This window comes from Phocoena phocoena, chromosome 3, assembly GCF_963924675.1.
Source record: "Phocoena phocoena chromosome 3, mPhoPho1.1, whole genome shotgun sequence".
In the NCBI taxonomy this organism is placed as follows: Eukaryota; Metazoa; Chordata; class Mammalia; order Artiodactyla; family Phocoenidae; genus Phocoena; species Phocoena phocoena.
This window is the reverse complement of record NC_089221.1, coordinates 115,134,027-115,151,626: the sequence shown is the minus strand read 5'-3', so window position 1 is coordinate 115,151,626 and position 17,600 is coordinate 115,134,027. Positions and strand designations below refer to the sequence as shown.

Below are 17,600 nucleotides of genomic sequence, written 5' to 3'. Positions count from 1 at the left end.
CCTCTGATGGGCCGCACCTGGTTTGCTGTTTGTGGTGGACCTGATCGTCCCCTGGTCACCTTTCAGTCACTGTGATTGAATCAGTGTGTGGCTTCCTTTAGCCAATGGGGGCTACTCATTAGAATCCTCTGAGGAACTTTAAATGTCCCATTGTGGAGGCCATGGCGCAGACCACCGAATCAGCATCTCCTAGGTGGTGCCAGGCATCAGTGTCTAGAAAGGTCCTCCGTGACCCCAGTGGTCAGTCAAGGATGAGAACCACTGCTTTCCAGTGCCTGCGGTTGGCACCTCCCGTGCAGGGTGGGTGGGGAGGAAGGGGTGTGGTGATAGTTCATAGCCAGTGTTGTATACTCCAAAAGGCAGCATCTGGATGTTGATGGAGGCCTGCCAGCCTCGGGGGTGGTAAGAGTGGCATTCTCAGAAAGATAGAGGGACCTAATGAATTTGGAGTTCGTGATACTCGGACAGGGCTGGGCCTTAGGCAAGTACAGTTTGTATTTTCTGTAAAGTAAAGGTTTACATGCTCCAAGACGGCAAGGGTCTTACTTGGTGTGTCAATGAGGTGGACCTTTTCACGGTTCCTTCCTCTGTTTTCTACGTGTCAGTTAATGATTATGCAGAAATGTTACCTGTTCAGAGCAGGTCCAGTCCACTTAACGGGATATAGTGAGTCAAAATTGAAACTTAAATTGACTTAGAACTATACGATGTGTAATTGCTAACAATGGTTCAAAACACCTCACTGGTTATACAGACAGCTCTATGGTGTAAGTAATATCTTTTCTTAATAGACAGGGTGACTGAATCTTAGAGAATGGGTGCCTGACCTTTAAACAGCGATGTGCTTGCAACTCATGCTTTCATATTTCATTGCATTTTTTCTAAGTCACTCTTCATTCATAAGACTAATAAAATTGCATGCGTTTGAAATATTTCATAATTATCGTTCCCAAGTACAATTGATCTCCCTTCATTTGGGCCTATTTGGTGAGAGTCAAATGCACAAGTCACATTACTGAAATTTTAAGCATGTCATTGTTTCTATAAAGCCTGTTTCTCTCAATGTTTTTGAGACATCTCAATATTATAAACCTCTGGACATGGACACAAAAGTGTACATTTTTATTTATTGAGTCCTTCTTTGTGCCTGGTAATATGCCAGTCACTTTGCCACATTGTTGTGAATCATGGTGACCCAGCCTCCAAGGCAGGTGCAGTGGTCTTGCTTTGTGGATCAAGGGACTGCATCTCAGAAGCTGAGGGGTTTGTGCAAGGCCAGCTGGCTGGTGAGTGTTCAAGGCAGGATTTGAACCTGTATCTGCTTCAGAGCCTGTCCTGTTCATAGTGTCTCCTCTGTCTTTGACACCATAGCCCCTGCCTGCTTCACTCCCATCTGACATTCAGAAGCCTGCTCCTGGCTAGCTCAGGTATTTTGATCATTTTGCTAACGAGGTCAAGGGTGTGGGTGGCTTTGCGTCTGGGGAGACGCCCTTTGTCTTGGTCAGAGTACAAATGCAGCATCGTAGGTCCATTTGTATTCCCAGAAGAAGCAGCCAGATATAGGGCACACTTTCTGGAATGGACCTCAGACTCAGCTTTTCTCTTTGAGAGAAGCCCAAATCAGCCGTCACTCCCCCTGACCCCAGCTTGGATGGACAGAAATGGACAGGCAGACAGTCCTGAGGAAGGGGACTTTGTGGCAGTTATAATCCTTTAATCACCCGAGCGGCCATGACAGTCCTATTCATTTCACATCCCAAGACCATAAATCCACGTCTTTCTCAGGTTTTAGACCCCTTCAAGCTATTCTGGAGCTGCAAGGCAAAAGAATTTCTTTGCAGAAATGTAGAAGGTCTTTTATTCTTGCTGTCTGATGTCATATCGGGACTTTTATTGAATTTCACCCTTTGGACCAGTGTCATAGGAAATTAATCATTTGAAATTCTCAAAGATAATAATCATGCCTGCGTATTTGGGTTTAATCATGATTTTGCTATTTGTCCTACAGTAATGACACAGATCACCAGAGGACCCTCTGATTTCCCTGCGCTTCACTTATTCTACTGAGAACCTAATGTTCTTTTCATGAACTTAGTGAACAAGGGGACCTTTTCAAGGGAGTGATGGTCGGGAAAATGTCTGCCTGTGACCTTTCTAATGTTACGATAATTTGAAATTTTGATGCAATTATCGAAAATGTTTACATTCCTTCCTATCGTTTGATGTGATTCTTTTATTTTTTTCTCATTTATAATGCTTTCGTACTCAGGAAGTTGAGGTAGGTTTTTGATTTTTCTACTGTGTGTAGACATAGCATCAAAATAGTTGCCAAGCAAAATGTAAATTTCACTCTAAATCCTAAATCTCAGTGGTAAATATTTGTTTGAGTTCAGTGAAACAGGAGCACACACATTTATTTTTCATGGGTATGTCCAGGGGGTGCAATTTATCAAATGCATAGAAACAGTCCATTTACTGCTTTATCTTTTCTCATTAGTTACAGTACAAGTATGATTGTCAGTTATTATCTGTGTTTTACTGGTGGGTTATTTATTGAAAGAGCAGAGCAACTGACATTGTTATTTTCTAAATCATTTTGTCTGAGGCCTGCAGGACTTTATACCAAATGTCAGACCAATTTATCAAAGAATCACTCTATTCAGGAAGAACGTGATTTAGAGTGTCTGTATAAACCTACACCCACCTGTCCTTACGTGCACGCCAGGAACAGTTATGGGCATTTCACAGGGATACGGAGATGTTAAAGCTGGAACAGCTTACTTAAATTATATACAGTTTGGCCAGGACTTACTGTGTACTGTTGAGTGTTGCCCTGGGGGAATGTGCAGGTGAGTAAGACCCATCCCTGTTCAGAAGTAGCCTGGGCCCAGGTGTGTGTGTGTGCTATGTGCCAATGGAAGATGTATTAATGGCCCAGCTTCCAGTCCCTGGTGTACAGAGTTCGCATGAGTGGGGTCTGTGGAGTGATGGGGGGTGGGCGGGGGACCTCAAGTCACTGTCCAAGCTGGGCTGGTTGGTCGATCGCTTCATTCAGAAGGATTGTCACTGGGGCTCTTCACCAGGGGTGGGCAGGACAGGCCTGATGGAGAGGAGACCGATAGCACGTTGCTTGCCCAGAGATGTGACTGGAAATAGCTCAGAGGTAAGGTGGTGTCTGGGAAGCTAGTTCCTTCCCAATAGATGGAATGTTTTGTGTTTCTCAACAGCGTGATTAGTAGGGGCTTCCACTGCACACAAATTGAAATTACAGGAAAATTTCACATTATACAGCTGATGCACTTACATAATGCCACCTGGAAATCTCACATTTCCAATGACTTCTGTTATCATTTCAGAGATGCTTTTCCCACCTGCCAGCCACCCCTCCTTCCTGTTCTCCCCAGTCAGTTAGTGTGGAAAATAACTAGTTTGCACTGAGTCCTTTGGAGAGCAGTTTTCCTGTAGCCCCTTAACTAATCTCTTTGTGAATGTTTGGGGTTTGATAAAGTGGGATTAAACTCCATCTAGGATCTATAAACCTGGCTTTAGTCCACCTGGCCCTGCAGGGCAATGCTTCTCCTATTTCGTATTTACCTGCAGGGGGTCTTCAGATGACCCCAAGAGGCTGCCTGCCCTCAATTCACCTTACTTCCTTCTGTACATGTCTCCACTGCTCACTCCTGGTCGAGACAAATGAGGCTTCCATTTATTTTCTAGGCTGGTAATTTTTATTACCTCAGGTAATCTTCAGATGATACTTCAGTGTTCAAACAACTTAGCTAAAATATGTGTGAAGGAGAAATGATCTGTTCCATGAGAGCAAAGTGTCTTTGATCTGTAGTAGCTAAAGCTGTAAGGTCTATATAAATTACATCATCATCTTTGTAAGTGGGAGTAAAGCAGTTGGATCTCAAAAGTGGTTTCCATTTGATTGTGCCACTTCATCTCTTCCTCAGAGTTGCTTTGACATTCTTTGGAGCTGGAATCAGCATCTCTGGAAAGGCAACCCCCTGGGGAATAGTTGAGCTAAATTGCATCGGCCATGTGGGGGCTGTAGGACAGGGGAAGAAAAATTCAGGTTCCCAATCAAAATGGGCTAAACCCAGAGACTTTCCAATTCGTTATGACATCCATGATGAGGAGACTTAATCACTAAAATTATGGCAGGAATATTTTTGCATCATTTCATGGTAGGGAGGCTTAAAAGTTTTCTTGGAAGATGCATTATAGATCAGAATGTCCTTTGTTATGTATGTATATATACGTATTTTATTAACATGTCCTGATAAATATATCCTTATTAATATCTTTTATATGTATAATATTTAATATGTGTTATATATGTATATATTTTAAAAAGATTTCGCTTCCCATGAATGTTTATCAAAACAGGGTATCTCTAAAGTAGTTGAAAAACCAGAGTTAAATTCCTTTGCACCAGCCACTGGGTGCCAATAATTTCACAGGATCCAGTATTGTGTTTAGTGGGATATTTATTTAGTGAAATGAATATGGTTTTACCTCTTTTGATCAGCGGTGGAGGGTTTAAAAAAATAATTGGGGCCATGATCACTCCCACGACTCTCCCTCCACCACCAGCACCACTCCCTTCTTCGTCATTCTAGACGTTATCATTTGTTGCTTTCTTACTGTGACCTGTATGCTTTTTTTTTATATGTAATTTTTATTGAAGTATGGTTGCTTTACAAGGTTGTGTTAGCCTCCACTGCACAACAAAGCAAATCAGCCATACACATACAGACATCCCCTCCCTTTTGGACTTCCTCCCATTTAGGTTACCACAGTGCATTAAGTAGAGCTCCCTGTGCTATACAGTATGTTCCCATCAGTTGTCTATTTTATACATAGTATCAATAATGTATGTGTGTCAATCCCAGTCTCCCAATTCCTCCCACCCCACCCCTTCCCCCCTTGATATCCATACATTTGTTCTCTACGTCTGTGTCTCTATTTCTGCTTTGCAAATAAGATCTTCTATACCATTTTTCTAGATTCCACATATATGTGTTATTATACAATATTTGCTTTTCTCTTTCTGACTTAGTTCACTCTGTATGACACTCTCTATCCACGTCTGTACAAATGACCCAATTTCATTCCTTTTTATGGCTGAGTAATATTGCATTGTATATATATATGTACTACCTCTTCTTTATCCATTCCTCTGTTGATGGACATTTAGGTATAATGACTTTTGATGTGTTTTTACTATGACTGTATGCTCACCTGGAATGTTTCATGATTTTGGACATAACTCAGTATGCTCAAATTTGAGAGTCTTTTTAAATTTATAGGTTCTTGCGGGTTTTAACAGTCCCTAAAGAGTTAGGTGATTTTCATTTTCGAAGTGGTATCATGAAATGGAATAAGCCCTTCCTCGTACGGTGAGCATCTAGAGGAAGACTGTTCTCTGCCCTGTCCAGCAGAGGCCTGATATAATTATCCTGCGCAGTATAGCCAACAAAATATACATGCATGGTAACACTGCCACCCTTCACCCTTCAGCCGGCAGAATGCACTAACAGGAGTTAGTGAATTTAATAAATAACTGTATCTAGGTCTGCGAACTTCTATTTAGGTGTATGTTTTAAGAATTAACTGTTGCTGAGGTCCGTGCAAGTCATTTTTAAAAGCTTCATCAGTAGAGATAAAATTACCCGTTAAGAGGCCAACACAGACAGATACACCTCGCCTGGCGAGTGTGATCTAGTATGTCCACCGTGCCTTCCACCATAGTCTGAATTTTAACAGGCCACATCTTTATTGGGCCAGAAGGAAGATCAGAGGTGAGGGCTTTTCAAGTCCTGTGCTTTTCTGGTCTCTGGACCAGGCTCTGGGGTCCACGCAGCATAATGCACTTAGGTACCGGGCAGCACCTGGGTGGTGTGGGGCTGGCACACTGCTTCCCACGGTGGGATTTGCCACTGTGAGAAAGGAGGCAGAAGCGTCAACGGCACAGCAAGTCCTGGGTCTGTTTTAGGATAACCTAAAATATATGCTATATTTAAAAATTTTAGATAGAAAATAAGATAAAGGAAGATCTGGGCTGGCGCCCGTGGATGTTAAGCGCTGGAGAAATGACCAGCCAGTCGTCCTTTGTCCCTTGAGCACTGACTGTTAAGTGGGACTCAGGGGTGAGGTGAAGCTCTAGAAGGGCGTTCTTCTCGCTTTGGCTTTTTCCGCGCGAGTTTGGATGGTATCAACTATGGTCCTTACCAGACGTTGCCCCAGAGGCAGAGTGGATTGATCGGCACAGGCCCAGCTGCTTGGACTGCCCATGTCTGCAGACCTGGCTGGTCCAGTGTGGAAGGCTGATCCGTGAACTCCGGCCGCTCATATTTGGACCTCGCTGCTGCAGTGACCGCTAAGTGGCCCGTGCTCAGTGGCCATCCCCCAAGTGGGCTCTGGTTCCTCTCTCTCAGCTGTAGCCACAACGGTCACACCCAAGGTTGTCTGGGCTGCTAGCTCATTAGGTTCTGCTTTGGCACCCGCTTTCCTAAGGCAGGTCAAAAGCAATCAGATGCAGGGAAATCATTTTCCTTCCCCACTTGGCCTTGCTGGGCTAGAGGCTGTTTGAAGGACTCATTTTGCACAATGAGCTTTGACTCCGGTGTACCTTCACATGTGGGCAGCAGTTAGGCAGAATTATTACATGTGCAATGAGTTTTTAAATATTCTCATGCAGATAGCCACTTTTAGAGGTTTTATATTTAAAACCACGATTTTCCCCAAGAAATATGTAAAAATGGCAGTTATAGTTAGCCTGGAAATGTGGCAAGGTCCAGAAGAATGCTTCACATTCCATCCAAGTTATAACGTATGTTGAAATCACTAGGGAATATTCAGTTCTTGAGACCGGCTCAAACCTCACTTGGATATCAAAGAGAATGTGACGTGTGAAATTAAAGCAAAGGAACTTGTCTTTGGCTCCAGTCCTTCCTTGTTAGACACACATCCTAAGCTTCCAAGGACTTCCATGTATTAGAACAGCATGTTCAAGTAGAAAATAGTTCCCATGATTTTAGATTGCGGTTGGGTGGTGCCATCCTCTGGATGTGCAGAGGGCACTGATGAACCACAGCTGGAAGGACAGAGGTTTTGTTGTTTTTTCTCCAGTGGTGAGGGTGAGTTCCTCCTGGGTTATCTCTTCTCTTGCCCTTGTGAACAGCAGAATGTCTGAGTCACTTGCTTGTATTTAGTGCTGAGTATATTGGCCATCAAAGCTGAGAAATCAAGTGGTAAATTTCCCAGCCATCATCCGGCTCTTAACTTAGAATCATTAACTCTGGCTGCCACATAATTCAAAAGACTAGGATTATATTTAAAATAATAAATGGAGAGAGATGTGGCAGAGGGATTCTTTTAAACTTTCTCAGTGATATTTCATGGTGTAGACCTCAGAGACTAACCGGATGGGTGAGACCTATTCCTAACCGGATGGGTGAGAAGACCAGTTATGCCATAAATTTAAAGCCAGGGCAAAGTGGGCCAATTCCTCAGAGTTAAAAATGATTTAATGCTGAATCCCCAGGATCCGGAGGAACCCGTCCGTGTTTATTCATGCTCTGGAAAAATGGAATCACTGCCCAAGGAGCAATGTTCTGATTTTACTCTAAATCCAGTTTCCTAAAATCTATTTAAGGGCTTAGGTGAACGCAACCAGGATCTAATAAAGCCAGGTAATTGAATGACACAGAGGCCGATAAAATTCACAGGAGATGGTGTCGGAGATAAACGGCCACAGGAGACGGCATGGCATGGACCATAGTTGAAACTAATTGTGCACTTTGATCTAAATGAACTTCCCTAGAAGAGGCGTCGAGGCCTCATTTTGGACAGCTTTCTGGAACTGCAGCCTGCAGGGTACCAGCTGAAAACACATCCAGCAGATCATTTGAGTATATGCAGGAGGAAATTAACTGCATGGGGGCACATGCCCTAAAAATGGTTGTGGAGGTGTTTTCCACGGGTGAGGCCTCTGCATGTTGCAGACGGTTGAGCTGAGCTGACAGAGTGGGTGTGCTCGGCCGCAGTGGGGTGGGTGAGCACTTACAGGGAGGAGAAAGAGTGGGCAGTGGAGGTTTGGAAGGGAAGGGTTATTAGCAGTGGGGAAGAGGTTAATGTGACGATAGAGAAGTGAGGGACCTGGACCCTTGCACTTTCAAAGTAATGAAGTGTCTGGCCTCGGAGCATAAATCGAGGCAAGCTTCATGCAAGAAGGACATGGTTATGAACGAACCAGATTGGCCAGCCTTTGTGTTTTTATCTTTACACACCTGGGACACATGGTATTAAGCTGAATATATGCCTGTGGTTAATTCTCACATTTGAATGGCCCTCTGTTTTTAGGTTTGGGGAGTGTTAGAAAACTGGAATTGTGGGCCAGAATTACATGTCTTCGTGTAGGAGAAATGTTGACAGTTGAATTATCAGTGGTTACAAACACAGAGGCTTAATCCCAAGTGAGAACAGCTAGGCATCACCACTAGCGGTATAATTGATAGCAAATAAGTCTTGCACTTAGAAGGTGTCTCCGTTTATCTGTCAAACCAGGAAGAGCAGTGCTGTTTCCATATTAGGCTGAAATGTATTAACTCTTCCTAGTGTATAATCCATACAGTTTGAAAGACAAGAATTTAAAAAGTCAATTGATATTTTTGATTGCACGTGAATGCCTTGGAAAGATTTCTAAGCCCTTAGTGTTTTCCTTTGTGTTTTGGGAGGTGGGGGGAAAGGCAGCTTTTTATGCATTTATGTGAGAAGCTTCTTGAAATCTGACCTTTGTTTTCTGGTTTTTTTTCCTCATATAGGATGATTATTTCAGAAACTGGAATCCCAACAAGCCTTTTGACCAAGGTAAAGGATGCACTTTTTCTTGCTGTATATTCCATGGGAAATGCTGTCTCATTTTTCCTTCCTTGAATGCTGATTTACTCTTCTCTTAAAGGCCACCTAGCTGTCTTATTTTACTGACTTTTGTGGACTGAATTGACTGGGGTGATAGAAACTATTTTGATCAAATTGGTTATTTGTCTGAGATTGTCTAAGAGATTAAAAAATGTTTTTATTGAATTGACCACTATAATCATTGGTTGGTTTTGTTAGAGAACAAACACATAAAGAAACAAAATAGTAAAATGCTTATCAGACTAACCCGGTGGATTGTTGGGCTGAGTCCAGTGATTTCATTCATGGAACAGACTGTGCCTGGCGACGCTGTCCAATTCACATGAGCCACAAAAATGAAGCTTTCTTGTCTAGAAATAGGCTAATCCCGGGAGGCTTTCAGGGGCGCTGATATTTCGTTTGTTAAATAACCTCATCATGTTTCTAAATAGAAGCTTGTTTCAGGGGCAGCTCACTGACCGCTTGGGTTTTAGCTTGGTCCTCAGAGGGCTCTTTCCACTCACACCAGCAAGCACAAAGCCAGGCTCCTGAAGGCCATTGTAAATCTCTGTCCTCCTGTGAGCTATTTAAGACACAGCGAGGACCTGCTGTGAATCACATCCCTGTTTCTATTGTTCCATGTGGGGCTGCTGTTGGCACAGACCCTGCTGCTGAAATGGTGGCAGATTGTACTTCAAGTATGTATATGCAATTAATGCTGCAACTCAGAGGGAAAATGTTACCCACCGAGTCTCAAAGGTTCACGCTTCTGAGAATCAGCTTCAGTTCTGTAGATTGAGTATTTGATGTGGTCACGATGGTCAACTTGACACAAAGAAGTCAAGGAAAGCATTGACGTGTAACACGATAGAAGGCGCCCCTTTCCGCTCTCTCCTCTGTCACTTTAATGGGTCACTCCAACCGGACTCTGGTTTTCTTGTAAGCAAAATTGGCATTAAAATTTTCGCATAGACATTTAGCGTATGCCCTCAAGTAGTGCAACACTTTGTTCATTCATACGTGCATGCATTCATTCATTCTCAAACATTTATTGACCTAGCACTCTGGAACAAGCACCAAGCCAGGTCCTGGGGATAAAACAGAAAACCTGTGGTGCCCATCCAGGAGGAGCTCAGAGTGGGGAATGGGGAAATAGCTCAGTGAACAATTGTGGTGGAAGATGTGTTAATGGCTATGATGCAGGTGTGTGCAGGTGAGACTATAGGTGGGAGACTTAGTGGGCATGCATGTGTGTGTTGTGGGCAGGTGCTAGGGGAGGCTTTCTTTTGGAGGCCCCGTCTGGGCTATACCTATGCCAGTGGGCTCCAAGGGCCTCACACTTCAGCAACTTTAAAAAAATTTTTTTAAATTTTAATTGAAATATAGTTGATTTACAATATTGTGTTAGTTTCAGGTGTACAGCAAAGTGATGAAGTTATACATAGGTATAAATTTTTTTTCCAGTTCTTTTCCATTATAGGTTATTACAAGATATTGAATATAGTTCCCTGTGCTATACAGTAAATCCTTGTTGTTTATCTATTTTATATACAGTGGCGTGCATCTGTGAATCCCATGCTCCTACTAATTTATCCCTTCCTCACCCTTTCCCCTTTGGTAACCATGTTTGTTTTCTATGTCCACGAGTCTGTTTCTGTTTTGTAAATAAGTTCATTTGTATTATTTTTTAGATTCCACATATAAGTGGTATCATATAATATTTGTCTTTCTCTGTCTGACTTATTTCACTCAGTATGATAATCTCTAGGTCCATCCATGTTGCTGCAAATGGCATTGTTTCATTCTTTTTTATGGCTGAGTAGTATTCCATTGTGTATATATACCACATCTTCTTTATCCGTTCATCCACTGACGGACACTTAGCTTGCTTCCATATCTTGGCTATTGTAAATAGTGCTGCTATGAACATTGGGGTGCATGTATCTTTTTGAATTAGTTTCGTGTTTTCTGGATTATATGCCCAGGAGTGCGATTGCTGGACCATATGTTAGTTCTATTTTTAGTTGTTTAAGGAACCTCCATACTGTTCACAGTGCACCAATTTACCTTCCCACCAACAGTGTAGGAGGGTTTCCTTTTCTCCACACCCTCTCCAGCATTTGTTATTTGTAGACTTTTTGATGACGGCCATTCTGACTGGTGTGAGGTGATACCTCATTGTAGTTTTAAGTTGCATTTCTCTAATAATGAGCAATGATGAGGATCTTTTCATGTTCCTGTTGGCCATCTTGATGTCTTCTTTGGAGAACTAACAACTTTAACAGTGACTGAATCATCACAGTAAATCACAGTAAAACATATGAAAGTATTTGTAATTTAGAAATTTTCCATCAAAAATGATCAAAATTTCTAAAAATTTCTCAAAAGGCTACACCTTCATGTTGGAAGAACACTCAGATGTAGAGCAACACGTTCCCTGTGTGTACCTGGTAAATGAGCCCTTCTGCAAACACCCCTACCAGGATCTTTCTTATGGAGCTACCGCAGGTGATCGCGACCATGAACTGACGCTTTCCAGTCCAGAAAAAGATTTAGGTTCTAGTCCTGTAAGGATCAAATGTTGCCTAAATAAATGCCAGATTTACTCTTCCCCAGGGGCTGCCAACAAATACTAAAACTTTACCAAGGAACATTTTAAGTTTTACTAATTCGCATTGGGAAAGGTTATACCCGAAGGTGGGCATCATTTGTCACTTCATATATGTAAATGATATATCTACATATATGATATAAATGATAGCTTCCTTTGAACATGCTATTTAAATCTGTCTAACCACAAAGTCCAAACAAGGATTTTTCTCTCCAAGGAATGTTAGCAACAATATCCAGCAGCGTCCTGCCCCTGCTCCCTCTTTTCCGAGCTCTGCAGGCTTGAAAACTCGATCTGCTGAGATAAATCCTTGCAGAAAACCTCATGACTTTCTGGGGTATAATTGAGGACCTTAGCTGAGAAGCCCCACTTCGTACCTCAGGTGTAGCTGCTGTTGGCTATTTATATCCCGAGCTGGGGGGAGAGCAGGCAGGGCTGAGAATAGCCTTCACTTAAAATATCGGCTCCAGCAGATGTCATCAATTACACTGGGTGCCGCTCAATAAAAATGGGAGGTTACTATATCAGCGCTGACACAGCCTGGCACAATATAAACCACAGGCATGGAAGAGATCGGGCATTTCATCTTCCAGCAAATAGGAGGATTGCCGAGCTCCAGTGGAGATTGTCAGCTGCAGAGAGAAGTCGTTTCCCCTCCTGAGCTAAAAAAGAATCCGACGTGGTTCAGGCAGTTTTGTGGTTGGGGATGACTTTCAGTTTATAGAAATGGAACTTGCTGGAAAGCATTTTAGAGGGCCAGATGACAAGCATGTTCTGAGATGGAGGTGGAAGTGGCTTCACGATAGAGGTGGGTGTGGAATGGGCTTGAAATGCAGGGGGAGAAAAGGGGAAGGAAGGCCGTGCACGGGGGATTCTGGTAGAGAGCAGCCAGATAGGTGGATTTGAGGCAGGCTGTGAAGGGCATTTCATACCAATCTATGAAGTTTAAACTTTGTTTTCTTGGCAGTGGGGACCCATAGAAAGTTTTTGAGCAGAGAAGTGCCAGGTTGAAGGCAATACTTTAGAGGACCTAGTTTGGTGGCTCAACAGCAGTGATTCGGAACCCAAGACACCCCTGCTAAATGCTGCCCCTCCTACCGGACTCTTAGGTAACTTCTCCATTGCATCATTCATTGCCTTGCATCTCTGGGCTTTGGTCACAGATGGTCAGACTTAACCATTCAGCTCTGTAGCTTGACCTCTGAAATGCCCTGTAGCTCCTGACTGTCTCAAGTACTGGTGTGAATAGTAAGGACACACATAGTATTCAAGAAATAGTTACTTCCCTGTAATTGCTCTTTCTGCTGAAGGATAGTTACTGGACTTTGAACAACAGGGCTTCATAGAGCAAGCACTTATCATGTAATGACTCCAAGGTAGTTAGAAGAAAAGCGCCTCACTGGAGGTGTCCTTCCACAAGGCTGAAAACGTCTTTAACGTGTTATCTTTAAGAGGATCATTAATGCTTCGGTCAGTGGAGTATAATAGCTGTCACCTTGAGGCTTTTCTAAGAATTCTTTCTGAGATTTGGATAAAGTAGTCTATCCTTTTTGATTGTGATGACTTAATGCCAAATCTCCTCACAGAAGGGACAGAAGGGAGTTCAGAATTGAAGGCAACAATTATTAACTCAGGTGAGAAATTTCCTTTGTGAAGTCCACAAAGATAGATGCCCTGGCGGGAGTTGGACAGGCTGTATAGTTCAAGAGGGCAACTGGCAGATGCAGACGGCTTCCTGGCTTATATAGGCAGGAGGACTGGGGCCCTCAGAGTGGCCCTCTGCAGGAGGCTGGCCGAGCCTGGAGGGCTCTGGAGTGATTCCAGAGTTTTGGGTGGCCTCTGCCGCTTTTGCCTTTGGCACCTTCCCTACGCTGGCCCCTAGCAAACCTGGAGCACAGAGTGGGTGTTGAGAAGACACGAGTTTTATGCTTCTGAAAGTGGCATCTGGTCCAGCAAGATGCTTCCCCCAGAAAACAGTCCCTGCGCAAACAAGTTTGGGACACACATATGCTCTGTTCATCTCGTGGAGATTCACAGTGTTTGTTAGCAATTTAAAAGCTCTAAGAAGTCTTTTAGTAAAGAAGCCCATTTAACTTACCATGTGCTAAATGTGCATTTGACCACATGCTTTTGCTGTTATTTTTTTCACACCATACCTGTCATGTCCCCAGCAAAAGTGGTATCTTCTGTGGGATACACTTTGGTGAGTGCAGTATGGGGTCCCGGGGTTTGTAGTCAGATCCTCTAAATTTGGAACTTGACTCTGCCAGTTATTAGCTGTGTGATTCTAGGCAAGTTGCTTAACCTCTCTGATTCTAAGCCTTCCCATCTGGACATGGTAACAGTAAGAGCACCTAGAGGATTAAATGAGATAATGTGTCTGGCAGATAGCAAGCGCTCTGTTAAGTGTTGTTTTAGCCAGCAATTGATCTTTTTTGCTCCCTCCTCTTCCTGTCTAGCTGCCTTTCCGTGTTGCTTCTCTCCCTTCCCACGCAGGTTTTCTTTCTTTCTTCTTGTATTCCCTCATGGGAGCGCTCACAGTTGTAATGCTCTGGAGCTCCCGGGCTAAATTAGAGGTGGCCTGTCTTACGCTAGGTGAGTCATTGCCGTTGCACCTCCACATCCTCATTATTGGGGCTGAAAAGGTTCAGGCTCTTAATGCCCATTCATTCATTTATTCAACAGGTACCGAATGCTGACGTCTAAACCCCCTATGCTAGATAGTAGGGACCACACTAAAGAAGGTCTTTCTTGGGCCCCTCGGGATTATAAATCATTAGTCATCTGTCCAAGTTCTTACACCAGCATGGAGTGTGTGTCTGTACTGGGGGTGACAGGGTGGGGAAGCGAAAAGTATTGACCTGGGAAACTCATATGATGTCAACTGTTTACCCTAGTGACACAGGGCAGTTTTAGTTGGGATGACAGTTTTTGCTACCGATTGGCCTCACTCAGTCTGTGTCCGTTGACTGTGGATCAGGGCACCCCCAGCCTTAGCTGATCAACATTCACTTCGGTGTGACGCTGAGGGTGCAGTCTCACAGATCCTCTTTTTCCTTGGAGTCTGGTGGCTGATGAGGAAGTTTATTCAAAGGGCCTAGAGGGGAAAGAGAGAACTGGTTGAACCACAATACTGTGGTACAAAAATAAAAGGTGTTGGTTTGGGGATTCACTGAGTTAGCGAATGAATAAGGAGCAAAGTGAATTCTAACAGGCAGCTTCAAAACTTCTAGACCAGTCCTTTTTTTTTTTTTTGCAGTACGCGGGCCTCTCACTGTTGCGGTCTCTCCCATTGCGGAGCACAGGCTCCGGACGCGCAGGCTCAGCGGCCATGGCTCACGGGCCCAGCCGCTCCGCGGCATGTGGGATCTTCCCGGACCGGGCCACGAACCCACATCCCCTACATCGGCAGGCAGACTCTCAACCACTGCGCCACCAGGGAAGCCCTAGACCAGTCCTTTTTGAAAAAGAAAATTGGAGCTTATTCATAATGCTTTTGCCAAGTGAAAGGTTTTTATTGTTGTTGTTGTATTGTGGGGTTGAGAAGGTAATTTGTGTATAAAACCATTGCATCACTTTAATATAAAATTCTGATTACCTGAAAATGTCCTGCAGTGATGGAATGCAAATTAATCTAGGTTCCATACTGCAGCCATGGTCCGCTCAGGAAAGAACCCACTGGTGTATTTGGGTAAGAAGTTCCACTTGATGGGACAAACCATTTTAGGAAAAATGGCTGAAGGGGATTTTATCATGGAACTTTTTCTGAGACCAGTGGGTTCCTTTAATGTGGAATAAATGAATGTTTTAGGTAAAGTGTGGAGGTGTTGGTTTAAAGGATAACGTTTTTCCTTCTGGAGTGAATATTAATCATTTTTCCTCCAGAGCAGCCTGGCTGTGACTAAATCTGAGATGATGCTGGTGATCTTCAGAGCAGAATATGAACTTGTAGAAATTGATCTCCAGATAAAAATAAAGCTCTGGAAGGCAGGGTCCCCTTTCACTCATGCTGTTCACTTGAGTAGAATAAAAGAAGAAAAACCTTGCCCTTTGACCTCCAATCTATCATACCAAGATCCTGATAAGCTCAAATCCTCACCAAAGCCCTGAACTGTTTTCAGACGAAAATTCTAAAACTCGAAAGGAGAGAGTTCTTCCTGTGTTCCAGCCATGTTTCTGGAGCCAGGGCCCCGTGGACTATCACAGCAACATGTTTTGTCCAAGTTTTAAAGAGCTCCTGGCGGAGCCAAGGTTGCTTATTTCTAAAATTTTTCTTTAGAAGGCGATTTCTTTCCCTCTAGATTAATCTGAAATTTTACATGATAGGCTTTATAGAAATCTTAAATCCCCATAGCTTTCCTCTTGATGTGGAATTTAACCTCGCCCCAGAAGGAGCCGCTGATTTGCATTCGTTGGGCCATGAAAAATTTTCAGTGTTTAAGGATCTGTTCATCCTATCTGATCCTTCGGGCTACTGATTCTCAGAGGCAGCTGGCCTGCTTTGTGGGAAGCATCTTCATTTTCTCCGGGTTCCCTCATGTTTGGTCTGGTTGGTTCCTCCCTCTCGCCTTTGCCTTTGCACATAAGTTAAGGACCATTCTCTCCCCTTAACAGAAATAGCTCCTGTTATTTAAAATAACCGATTCCTGCCCCAGACATTCACACCTCACTCCAGACACCTCCGCCTCTCACCTCCTGCCATCTCTCCTTCTCTTTCTTGATTATGACGATACAATAGTTACTATTTTTAAAAATTTCAAGTGTTGATCTTTAAATTTTCCAAGTCAATTCTGCCAGAGAAGAAACAGAAAACTGCTAATTCAAATATTGGTTTGCTCCTCCTTTAACTCAGCCTATATGCTTTGAAGTTAGATCAAGTTGAATGTTTTATCTTTCATCTCTGGTCGCCTTTACCTGTCTGCTTATTTTAAGGAAATAAAACATCAGCTATAAGACTGAAATCCCCCAGGGGCCCCTCCTTGGTCCTCTTTCCCATTTTCTTTTCTTTAAAGGTGACCGTGTCGTTAACATGCTTTTCTTTCCATGTTCTTGTCCTTTTATGTCATACGTGCATGTCTACAAACACTGTTATACATATAGAAATGAATGTTTTCTCCTCTAACCTGTTTATTTCACTGAAAATTGTTTTCGATTGGTTAGCTGTCGATACAGTTAATTCCTTTATATTGTGATGTTCTGTGGTACTAATATGCTCCAGTTTATCCACTGGTTCCCCTGTTGGTGGACATTTATGTTATCTCATTTGCTTTACTGTTGGAGCTGCTTTCTCTTAGCATTTCTAACACATGCTGACTGATTCGTCCATCCAGTCCCTTGGCCTGGAGAGTGTGGTGTCCCCCAAGGGAGGCCAAGGTGGGACAGGACTCTGCCACTCTTAAAATGTGCGACTTCAGGCAAATCACTGGCCTTTCTTTTTTTTTTTAACATCTTTATTGGGGTTCACTGGCCTTTCTTGACTTCTGTTTGCCCATCTCTGCGATAAAACGGGTGGGCCAGGTGGCCCCTGAAGTCCTTTCCTTCTGATAGCCAAGCTATCATGGTTTCAGGCAATGTAGAATCTGTGTATGTTTTCCTCATGAAGGAAGGAAAAATGAAAAATTTGAAGTCTGATGCTCTTATTTCAAAGGTTACAGTTTAACCAATGAGGTATGAATATCGCTTCAATAAAACCAATGGAATTAAATGGGCCTTTTAACCATCAGGGGTGGGGAGGGAGGCTCAGAATAAAAAGCAAAAAGGACCAGAGTAGGAGGTACTTTGTTTTCTCACAGAGTCCTGTGGGCAGTGCAAGAGGTGGAGGAAATAGCCAGGGTTTAGAAGGCTTGGGTTCAAATCTCAGCTCCCCCGTGAATGTGGGACATCCACTTGAGGCTTGTGACTTATCTAGGCTAACGATATCCATCTGGTGGACATTTGTGATGACTGTGCGAGCTCATGATTGCAGAGAGCCGGGGAGTTGGTATGTGGCGTGTGCCCAGGAAAGCTCAGTTTCTTCTCAGCTCAGCCTTGCCGGGGACCCCTGTGCAAGCTCCATCTCCTCACAGGAGCCGGCCGCTGTGGG

The 17,600-nt window shown here is 43.4% G+C and overlaps 1 protein-coding gene across 2 annotated transcripts in view; it reads left to right on the top strand.

Annotated features, from left to right (window-relative positions):
- The window catches only part of SPOCK1 (SPARC (osteonectin), cwcv and kazal like domains proteoglycan 1), a 558,187-nt gene that overhangs the window by 259,246 nt on the left and 281,341 nt on the right, over positions 1-17,600 (top strand). The window contains exons 3-4 of one of the 2 annotated variants that reach the window (XM_065873450.1): positions 2,270-2,278; positions 8,832-8,877. In XM_065873450.1, coding sequence (XP_065729522.1) covers positions 2,270-2,278; positions 8,832-8,877 — 55 coding nt within the window. The remainder of the gene's footprint in view (positions 1-2,269; positions 2,279-8,831; positions 8,878-17,600) is intronic. The other variant, XM_065873451.1, reaches the window with a different exon arrangement.